Source organism: Crinia signifera, chromosome 9 (genome assembly GCF_055691185.1).
Source record: "Crinia signifera chromosome 9, ASM5569118v1, whole genome shotgun sequence".
Lineage (NCBI taxonomy): Eukaryota > Metazoa > Chordata > Amphibia > Anura > Myobatrachidae > Crinia > Crinia signifera.
This window is the reverse complement of record NC_139225.1, coordinates 138,876,640-138,888,547: the sequence shown is the minus strand read 5'-3', so window position 1 is coordinate 138,888,547 and position 11,908 is coordinate 138,876,640. Positions and strand designations below refer to the sequence as shown.

At 42.8% G+C, this 11,908-nt stretch overlaps 1 protein-coding gene across 1 annotated transcript; it reads right to left on the bottom strand.

Moving 5' to 3' along the window:
• Positions 1 to 10,626: 10,626 nt before the first annotated feature.
• Positions 10,627 to 11,604, bottom strand: LOC146036955 (olfactory receptor 8D1-like). Its single transcript, XM_083160785.1, has one exon. It carries the CDS (start codon positions 11,602 to 11,604, stop codon positions 10,627 to 10,629), a length of 978 nt encoding a protein of 325 aa, XP_083016911.1.
• Between the last annotated feature and the right edge of the window lie 304 nt (positions 11,605 to 11,908).

Sequence of the window (11,908 nt, the reverse complement as noted above, 5' to 3'; positions counted from 1 at the left end):
ACAGAAAATCGTATCCAGATGTTTTGCCATTGACAACTATAGAAGTCACAAAGGTAATACTAGAACACTCATACTGTATGTAACATTATTGACTTATATGTAATAGCCAAAAACAATCTTTAGATTCAAAAAATTTACCTACAGTTCAACTACTTTCATTCTTTTATAGTCAACAAGGTGAAGAGGTCTAGCATATGGATGAATGAAAATAAGAATTACAAAATGTAAAAATAGCGTTGGGTTACATAAATGTATGTATATAGTGAATACAGATATTTTTGGAATTTTTTTAAACTCTAAACAAATATTAGGCAGACCATTGTTAAGTATAAATATATTTCTGATATGTACCTTCAATATTTGAGGGATTATTATAGCAGCTGATGAGCGGCAGTTGGTCTGAGGAAAGTGTGAGGAGAAGAACAGTTGTGGTGGCCATCTTGTGAGGTTGAGATATGAGGGCTGATTGAAGGCACAGGCAGTACGGATGGTATAATGTTTAGCATTACTGCCTCACAGAACTGAGGTCGTAGGTTCAATTCCCACCATGGCCCTAACTGTGCGGCGTTTGTATATTCTCCCCGTTCTTGCGTGAGTTTCCTCCAGATACTCTGGTTTTCTCCCACAATCCAAAAATATACTAGAAGGATAATTGGCTAAAAAAAAGGACCCTACAACGTCTGTGTGTGCTTGTACATGTGGTAGGGAATATAGATTGTAAGCTCCACTGGGGCAGGGACTGACGTGAATGCTCAAATAGTCTCTCTGTAAAGCGCTGCGGAATATGTGTGCATTATATAAATAACTGGTAATAATAAATAAATAAAATAGGTAACTTCAAATCACACCTTAGGATTGCATTTATTTTCTTTCATTTAGTCACTGATGCAATCAACTACATACACAGATATATAAGTTGGACAGTCTCATGTCCCAAAAAAAAATAATGAAGACCCCATAAACACTTTCGTTCAAATATAAATTGAATACAATTCACTATTTCAAGTTTGTAAAAATTGGGTCTTTTATTTTTAAAGCATACAAAGCAGTAGTTTATTTATGTTGGCGGGATAACTAGATAGAGAACTAGATAATGCATTTATTTAAGTTAACCTCCCTAATTGTGTCCCACAAATGAAAGCAGAGGAAATTTACTAAGCCAAATACGGCTAAAAAAAATCGTATTTGTATAGTAAAATACGATTTTTTAGGCGTATTCATTAAAGATAAGCGGGTCCGGATCCCCGAGATCTGGTAGATCCGAATATTGGGGATCCGGGTCAGATCCGAGCCGGCTCGGGAGTTCCCGCCTGAATTCCGGACCAATAACGAGGCCGAACGTCATCATCGCGCTGTCGGATTCTCGCGGGAGCGGGATCTTATAAAAGACGCACGCGCGCCCCGCCATCTTCACTCCAATCTTGGAGAGGGAAGAGGGTGGTTGGAAAGCTCCGTGTGCTCCGTGCTGTGCTCTGTGCCATGTGCTCCGTGCTGTGCTCCGTGACCTGCCCTGTGCCCTCACTGCCCTGTGCTGTGCTCCGTGCTGTGCTCCGTGACCTGCCCTGTGCCCTCACTGCCCTGTGCTGTGCTCCGTGCCATGTGCTCCGTGCTGTGCTGTGCTCCGTGACCTGCCCTGTGCCCTCACTGCCCTGTGCTGTGCTCCGTGACCTGCCCTGTGCCCTCACTGCCCTGTGTTGTAGACTTGAGAGTCAGTGACTGTTTATAGGCCTGAGCCCTGTAGTGTGATTTAACTAACTAGGTGCTGCAGTGCTCACACGCAGGGGCTGCAGTGTCCACTGTCCAGGGGCTGTCCTGTGGCCCGTGCCCTGTTGTGATTTATTTAGCCCTAAGCCCTGTGTTGTGATTTATTTAGCCCTGAACCCTGTGTTTTTTGTGATTTAACTAACTAACTCAGTGCTGCAGTGCTCACACGCAGGAGCTGCAGTGCTGCTGAGTAGTACACTGTGTACAGGGGCTGCAGTAATACAAGGGGCTGTGTCCAGTGTGACGGCCTATATCTTATCCATTGTCCAGTGTCACGAGTCACTCACGACATATATCCAGTGTCCAGTGTGACGACATATCCTGTGTCCAGTGTGATGACATATATCCTGTGTCCAGTGTGACAACATATATCCAGTGGCCAGTGTGACATCTAACTATTGTGTGACGGCATATATCCAGTGTCCAGCGTGACATATATCCATTGTCCAGTGTGACGATATATATCCAGTCTCCAGTGTGACGACATATATCCTGTGTCCAGTGTGACGACATATATCCTGTGTCCAGTGTGACGACATATATCCTGTGTCCAGTGTGACGACATATATCCAGTGGCCAGTGTGACCTCTAACCATTGTGTGACGGCATATATCCAGTGTCCAGCGTGACATATATCCATTGTCCAGTGTACAGGAGCTGTGTCCAGGGGCGGTGTCCAGAGGCTGTGTACAGTGTGACGGCTGTGTCCATTGTCCAGGGGCTGTGTCCAGTGTGACAGCTGTGTCCATTGTCCAGGGGCTGTGTCCAGTGTGACGTCTGTGTCCAGTGTACAGGAGCTGTGTCTAGAGGCTGTGTCCATTGTCCAGGGGCTATGTCCAGGGTGACAGGCTGTGTCCAGTGTCCAGGGGCAGTGTCCAGGGGCTGTGTCCAGGGGCAGTGTCCAAGGGGCTGTGTTCAGTGTGACAGGCTGTGTCCAGTGTAAAGTAAGAAAAATAAATTGAAATGTAAAAATATTCTAACATAAGGAATAATCCGTTATCCAAAATTCTTCTGGTCCCGAGCATTTTGGATAAGGGATACTCAATCTGTCAACAGAACAGGTGGAGCCCTCCTCATTCAGCTCTTTAATAGGATTAAGTAAATAATAGGATTACTCTGGTAATCCCCTACTGTATTGTTCTATGTATTGTATTGCTGCTGAGAACAATAGGATACCATGGTGAGCCACGACCTAAGGAACAAAGTTGAGATGGGCTCCAACTGTATGTCTAATGTCCGAGCAGCTCCGAAACACTGCCATCTGTTGGCAGCCAGAAACTACATCTACTAGTTTTCGTACACAAGACATGTAATCGCACACACTTGCAATAAGATCTCCAATTTTTGTTGCCCGAAAGATCAATAAAACCAAACAGTGCATGCATAAGCTCAGTGAAAGTCCATGCACAAAATCAAGCCTCCAGAGGATCTACTGCACTTGAAGTTCCCCTACTTTGTTTCTTCCTGGTGGTGTATCCTGGCATGATGAATAGCTGACTTCAAATCACACTTTAGGATTGAATTTCATTTAGTTACTGATGCAAACAATTGGAGCCACAAACATATAAATTGGACAGTCTCATGTCCCCAAAGTAAAAATGAAGAACCCATAAATGCTTTTGTTCAAAAATAAATTTAATACAATTCATTTTTTCAAGTTTGTAAAAATGGTGTCTTTTATTTTTAAAGCATACAAAGCACATCCAAAGCAGTAGTTTATGTACATTGGCGGGAGAAATAGATAATGCATTTATTTAAGTTAACCTCCTTAATTGTGTCCTCCAAATGATAACATGCTGTATAATAAACATCTGATAATAATGTGGATTTGAAAAGGAAAGGTGTGAATATTTGGTTGGAACATCACCACCATTGCCCTGTATCTGAACGTATATTCCAATTGCAAAAACCATAACGTATATTCCAATTGCAAAAACCATAATGTATCTTGTATCATTTATTTAGTAACAGATTCTTATATAGCGCACACATATTCCGCAGCGCTTTACAGAGTATAGTTGAACATTCACATCAGTCCCTGCCCCAGTGGAGCTTACAATTTATATTCCCTACCACATGTACACGCACACACAGACATTCTAGGGTTAATTTTGTTGGAAGCCCATTGACCTACCAGTATATTTTTGGATTGTGGGAGGAAACCAGAGAACCCGGAGTAAACCTATAAACAAACTCCACGCAGTTAGAGCCATGGTGGGAATCAAACACATGACCTCATCGCTGTGAGGCAGTAATGCTAACCATTACACCATCTGTGATGCCCGTATCATTGTAAGTAATGCTTATAAAAGTTATTGGCAAATGATCACTATTGGCTGGTGCATGCTGTCATTTTCCAACTGCAATGCCAAGGTCCTGGTAAAATGGAGTGGGCACTGCAGCTGGCTCTCTCCCCAGTACATGGCACTGAGCAGCGTGTGCTGAGCTAGGGAGAGAGGCTGTGCTGCGGCGGCAGCCTGTCCTCTCCCCCCCCCCACTGCCCAACTCCCTGCAATATATGTTGAAACACAGCAACACACTAATAGAGCACATCTGTAGTTTGCACTACCTAGGCCCTTGATGGCTATCCTTGACACTCCAGATGTTGTTGAACTACACATCCCAGCATGCTCTGCTTCAGTTTTGCTATTTGGCCATGCTAAATCTGATGCAGAACATGCTGGGATGTGTAGTTCAACAACATCTTTGAGTGTCAAGGTTAGCTTTCAAGGACCTAGGCCTTCTGAGGTTATTATGATTAAATTTGGCAAGGATATCCTGACTAGTTCATGATAAGCAACGCCTGTATTTATCATACCAATGTTGCATTCTTAGGTTATTAGTTATAGTTAGAAATCAGTAACATCCAATTTCATTATTTTCATCACCTTTAACCTCTTCAGTGGAGTTTTTTTTTAAGGTAGCGCTCCCCACTGTGCGAGTTTTTTAGGGGGAGCGCTGCCTAAAAAAAACCACCACGCTGTGCGTAAGGTCCAGGCAGTGCCGCTGAACACTATGTAAGCCGCTGCCCGGCCCGGTGCCCCGTCCCTGCATGCGGCAACCCGGCTTGTCATAAACTGGCGCCGCCGGCTGTAATACAACAGCCGGGGGCGGGGTGAGGAGGAGGCTTGGTGGAGGAGAGGGATCGGCGCTAAACAGTGGCAATCCCGAAAATTTTACGGGCTTGCCAGTCTGGGCATTAAGGAATAGCCCAGAAAATTCTCTGGATTACCAGTGAAGGGGTTAAGGCCCATACACACTAGAAGATTATGTTTCCAATTTGGCTGGTTGGAATGAATGAAAATCTGGATATTTTGGGTAGCAAATGACAATGGTCATTCAGAAAAATTGGTTAAATAAATTAATGCAGATGAATTTATGCAGATTACCGATTTTGTCCATTTTCCAACTTTTGGGAGCAAATGGTTGATTGTAATAAATATAATAAATTTCCAGATTTTCATTCCAACCAGCCAGATTGGAAAGATGATCTTCTAGTGTGTATGGGAATTTAGACAATCAGGGGTAAATTTGATAAGCGGGGAGTTCTATTGAAGATGGGATGTTGCTCATAGCAATCAATTCGATTATATTATCTTCTAGAAGGTGCAAAACAAATAAGAAGTAGAATCTGATTAGTTGCTATGGGAAACATCCTATCTCCAATAGAATTACCATTTTAGTAGATTTACCCCTAAGAATTTAATTGATTTATGACTTTATTAGAGATTGTGTTTTAAGTAAACTTCTACGGGGATTTATACTAATAATAGTTACTGATGTTATTATACCATCCCTATCATATTGCTGACAATTATGAAGATGGAGATCCTATTATATACTAAGAGATGACCTGGGTACATTTTACCAGTAATTACTGTAGGTAAACAGTGTCTAGGTTGACATGAAGAAAAGGTCAAAACAAGCAAAAGGTCAACATGGAATTGGTCCACACACGGAAAGGTCAACAAGGGTTGTTCACTTTTTTTGTTTCCATTTGTAGATTTGTAGATTCCTCCCCTGGCATTTGTTCACTTTGCTTCAAGACAGGTGCCTACTGCTTCGCTCAGCACACTTTACCGTTCCCAATCAGGAATGGGTCAGTGAGTTGACCCCTATTAGGTCGACATGCATTGAGTCGACCACAGAAAGTCGATATGGCTTAGGTCGACACCTGAAATAGGTTGACCTGTCTAAGGTCGACAGGGTTGGAAGGTTGACACAAGCATTAGGTCAACAATGGCATTACATATGCATGGGATCTCACTCATTTAATATGCACTGCACTGGGTCCCGGCTCATTAGATATGTACAGGGAGGGACCAGCTCAGTGCTCACTGCTGCCTGGGTCACCAATCAGTTCAGCCATTGGCACCCACCACAGACCCTGCTGGCGCCGCTCCCCCAAGTCGCTGCGGGGTCTGCCACATATGTAGCTATGCCACTGGTTTGTGATTAAATTCATTTATATGATCTAGCTAGCAACCTCAAATAAGTTTTGATTCTGCCTTGATGGAATTTCTTATAATGTCCCAGGGTTGGATTAAGGTTTGTGGGGGCCCTGGACATTCCTCCCCCAGGCCCGGTCAGAGGCAGGTTCCAGGCCACACACACTACCCCCACCCCCGACAGTACCTAACATTGTGGGATCGCGGCAGCATGGTTCTTGTTTGCTGATTAGACCAGTTTGTAATTTAATGAACTTCATATAGCTAGCTCAGGGTTGCCGACTTTAAAAAAATCCTCTCCGGGAGAAGCCCGGAGAGGAATCTTGCGTTACGAGTTTTGGGGGCGGGGCTTAACTGTGACGTCATTAAGCCCCGCCCCCATTACATCAAATAGCAGAAATAACTGCTATCCATGGAGGGGGCGGGGCTAAAACGACACGATTGTGCCGTTTTAGCTCCGCCCCCTCCCCTGAGACCCGCGGATTGCGGCATAGAAATGCCGCGATCGGGGGGCTCAGTGGGGGTCCCCCTGATTCGTCCCCCTGATTCCGGGAGGGTTGCCCACCCTTCCGGGGGCCGGGAGGAAGGACCCGATTTTCGGGAGACTCCCGCAAATTCCGGGAGGGTCGGCAACCCTGAGCTAGCTCTCAACTTTGACTCTGCCTTGAATTAAGTTCTTATATTTTTGATTTGACTCATGAGGGCTGTATTTTGCTGCTTGGATTTGTTTTTTGTTTTTTTCAAAAACCCATTGCGATTTAGGAAACTTGTTTTTTTATAGTTTGTTCCATGCCTGATTTAATTTTATTTGTAGGCATTACTGCGAGCAAACAACCAATCAATTAATCAATGCTTTACCTGGCTTCCACAACATAAATGCTCTACCTCCATTCATCTGTCCTGGCTTCTGGATTCTGACCTAGTTCTTATTTATTATTTACTAGCTGACCCGCCCGGCATTGCCCGAGAAAACCTTGGGGTTTTTATTTCCAAAATTGCTGAAAAATGTCATCTTAGAGTATGCTGTGCCAAAGACCTAAGATTGTAATTTGATAAAGATTCCACCATAATGTTAGAATGTGTTTGCATTGATACTCAATGACGGCAATGAAATCACGTGTGGTGTTGTTGTTTGAAACACAACGCTCCTGAGTTGATAACTTGTATGTGTTGATGAATTCCACATCCACTCCTGAGATTTAGCACCTATGACATACGCCCCAACATCTGAGGGTCAGAAATTGGTACAAAATCAGAAAGGGACGTGGCCACACCTCCATTTCTATACTTTCAATGGTACAGTTTCTAAGGTGTGTAGTTACCGGTGCTGAGTGCATGGAGACCGGGGTGGGCATTACTTACCGCACCATAATTCATTAAAAATTCACTGCTCCCTGCCACTGCCACTCCCCTCACCGAACCTGCCTGCAGAAGTCCCTGAGGTCTGGGGATATGTAAAGCACATGCACTGGGCGTCTCTACCAAACAGTGGGGCAACCCCTGAGTGTGGGAGCAGGTCCGTGGGCCTGGCCACATGACGTCATGACGCAACGCACGCTACCCGCACCACTGCAATGCACCACTGGGAACGGGTGCAAAGGGCCAAATTCTTCCCTACACCCGCCAGGCCAATCCACCGATCCAGCCATCACAATCGTAAATGGGTACATTGATAAGTTTTGGAGTGTAAGAAGTTGAAGAATAAGACTGAGATAAAGTTATGAGATTGCCATGTTAAAGTGTACAATTTACATAATAAATCGTGAAAAAAAATATAAGTGTACATAGAAGTACAATCAAGAAATTAAAGTAGGATTAAAAAATAAGTTCTGATTCAAACTGATAATTGTTTGGATGGGGGTGGGTTGCGAAACAAATCTATAGGTGGGGGGTATGGATATTGGGGACATAATTGGTGTTTGGTACACCTACAGGGGGTCCTCAATTGATGGGATTTTCACTACAGTGTCACGGTCACAGTGTCACCATAGCGGGATTCCCATTTGGGGTCCAGTTGGTCTTTTAGAGACCCTTTATAATCCTGTAGGTCTCTTCTCCTTGAGCCTACGGTCTCCCTTAATTATAGTCAATCACTGAGGGAGACCATAGGCTCCAGGAGAAGAGACCAACGGGATTGTAAAGGGGTCCCTAAAAGACCACCTGAACCCCAATTGGAAATCCCCCTATGGTGAAACTGTAGTGAACATTTCTCATCAACTGTAGGTGTACCAAACACCAATTATGCCCACAATATCCATACCCCCTCCACCTATATACAATTAAAAACTTACCTTCTAGTTATTTATTGATACCCATTCAAATATTCCTTTCTATACAAAAGCATGTGTGCACTGAACTCAAAATAGTTATTGTGAGTTATGCATTTGTAGTGAAAAATAAGCTTCTGTACTAACCAGTTTGAATAAGTTATAACTTTTTTGATCAACAGTAACTAACCAGGGCTAGACTGGCCATCTGGCACTTCTGATTATACCCAAAGGGCAAGTGGTCAGATGGGACAGCCTGAATACCTGTCAAACAGCTCCATCTTCTGGAGCTCTGCTCATTTGGCTTGAAGAGAGATGAGGAGAAACTATCATGCCCAGTGACTTTAAACATGCCTCTATGAGATGCCATGACATTCTAAGGTGTAGCCACACCCCTTTTTTGAACCCCTGTACAATGCACACATGAGATTGCTGGGGTATTCTGCATTATGACTTCTATGGGTCAAGGAAATTCACTTCCTTCATGAACTGCTGAAATAAATATCACCCATGTCCCAAGGGTTTAACTTTATTGACATGGGAGCATGGTACAGTGAATCTTTCACCCTGACTAGTAACAAAATACAGTAAACATAAAAATACATTCAATTTATAAAGTATTTAATAAAAGTACTTACCATGATGTTGGGGATGATTGTGTTGAAGGCCGAGCTGAAGTTGACCTTCAATACAGTCATCCCCAACATCCTCCACCCAAGCTACTCTGTCTAGGAGACACTGAAGCTACCTGTTCATGGCTTGTGGGCCTCCTGACTGATAGAAAACAAGTTGTGAAAGCAGGGAAATTCACCTCAAGTGCGGTCCATCAGCACAGGAGCCACACAGGGTCTTATCTGAGTGCTGTCATCTATTCAGGTCTGCCTCAGTCACCAGTCGTTGTCCCCGTCGCCCTCTACGCTCATCATCGCCCTCTCGCCCACCGAGCCCGAAGCATTGCGAGCCCCGCGACCGCGAAGATAATCAACAAAGTGTGGTCGGAGTCAATCTGCAGGTACTAAGTGCCGGATCCCCACTCTGCTACCAAACCCTCAATTGAGTTGCTTTACTTACCACTTACATGTGCACATGAGTGGGGGACACAATTAAAAGTTGTGGATTACAATTGATCATACTAACCGGTGTGTGTTACCAGTAATGGACTAACAGAATGAATGCATACTGTACTAATATCCTAATGCAAGGAACTTTTTAATGGAGCATTTAATTATATGATATGTTTGTCTGTCTTGTCTGTCACAGTGGCCACTTTAAATGAAATTATACTGTATATTTATATTTTTTTAATAAATTGAATATTATTTTGCAAAGCGCAGCTCCACTCTTTTCTATATTATTCTCCTCAATACTGGTCTGGAACCGCTCCGCCAAAAGGTAGTCAGAACTGTGGAGAAGATCATCGGGGTGCACTTTCCCTGTGTCCAGGACCTGTACCTGTCCAGAGCAAAAAAAAGCAGGCAACAAAGATAGTCAAGGACCAACTACATCCTGGCCATGGCTTGTTTAACCTGCTGCCATCAGGCAGACACTACAGGGCCTATCAAGTCTACCAGAAGCCTAAAAAGTTTCCCTTAAGCGGTTCACCTGCTCACACGTGAACTCATGAACACCTCACTGTCTAGTTGTACCACAATCCTCTGCAAATAATATTACACTGTGTCCCCTTTAGAATATCTTTCTGTATGACTGTACATGTTCCCCCACCTGTTTTATATTGTTTATGGTTTATACTGTTTACTGTTTACTTGTTACCTTCCTGGCTGCTGCACAGAAAACCGATAACAAATTCCTAGTATATGCAAGTATACCTGGCCAATAAAGCAGATTCTGATTCTGATTACCAATCCAATAAATATCCCACTTAAAGCCATTCATCCTCTTGTGTGGGAGTATTCAACAAGAGGCAAAAATGTAGCAGTGCATTCTGGGATGTGTAGTTTTACAGCAACAGGAGGGAATCATGTTGAGTACTGCTGCTCCATTGATACAATGCTGCTCCAACTGAAACAAATAAGGTAAGTAAAATCCAGGAATACGAAAGCAATAAGTTATTCCAAGTATTATTCCCTGGCTCCAACTAATACACATTCAAATACATACTTATTTAACAAATAGGATTTAATCAAGTCTTATTTATCCAAAAATATAAATCTATTTTGTTGGCACAAATGTAAATGCTTCCACAGTAGAATGAGTCTCCACTTTAGGGCTGACTTCACATCTTTGTTTTTCAAACTGTAAATCAGAGGGTTTAGCATGGGGACAGCAACTGTGTTAAACAGAGAGAAGAGTTTGTTTGACTCCAAACTGTCCATAGAATGTGGCCTGAGATATTGGCAGATGAGAGTAACGTAGAGGAGGATAACAACAGTTAGGTGTGAGGAGCACGTGTAAAAGGCTTTACTTCTCCCTGTGCTGGAACGTATGTTGAGTATGGCAAGTATGATGAATACGTAAGGGATAAAAGTGAGGGAAAAAGGAAATATTACAAGAAATACTCCATTTATGAAAATATAGAGTTCCAGAAAAGAAACATTGTCACATGAGAGTTTCACCAATGGTGTCACGTCACAGAAAAAGTGGTTAATTTCGTTTGATATATAACAACTAAAACTTGAAATTGAAAAAACAATGGGAATAACCTGAATAAATCCCACTGACCAGCCGACCATAACCAGTAGAGCATTGACTCTACGGCTCACGATGGTGTGATAATGTAACGGGTTACAGATGGCGGCATAGCGATCATAGCTCATGGCTGTCAGTATAAACAGTTCATCACTTGTAAGAGATGAGAATACATACACCTGTGTCATGCAGGAGAAGAACGATATTCTTTTATCCTTAAATATAAAGTTTGTAAGACTTCTGTGTAGAGTGATGGTGGATGAAGATATGTCTATGATGGACAGGTTGGCCAGGAAGAAGTACATTGGAGTGTGTAGCTGAAGTTCACAGCAGACCAGAAGAAGCATTGTCAAGTTGCCACCAAGTGTGAAGAGATAAATCAGAAGAACAAGAAGGAAGATAGGCAACTGAAGCTCGGGAACATCAGAAATTCCTTTAATGATGAAATTGTCCACTGTAGTCTGATTTATTGGCTTCATGGTTACTACAACAATGTCAGATTTGTATAAAATATATAATATTTGTTCACTCAATTTTAATAGATAATTAAATGATAAGTAAAATGAATTAATTATAAGGTTATACATATAACCATAGTTTTAGTTTAGACTCAGAGATTTAATTACATACAGTATTTCGCACCATGCATTATTTTGTAATCATGTGCTTTGGGTCTGGTTCTCTGTTAGCAGTGATGGCTGATTCTAACTATGGGCTCTGTAATGAAATGCAGCCCCCAGGGAAAATTTGGCAATGGCAGAAAAAGCCTAGCAGTGGCAGTGA

Coding starts and splice junctions, on each gene's coding strand:
- LOC146036955 (XM_083160785.1), bottom strand. CDS start 11,604: ATGAAGCCAATAAATCAGACTACAGTGGACAATTTCATCATTAAAGGA.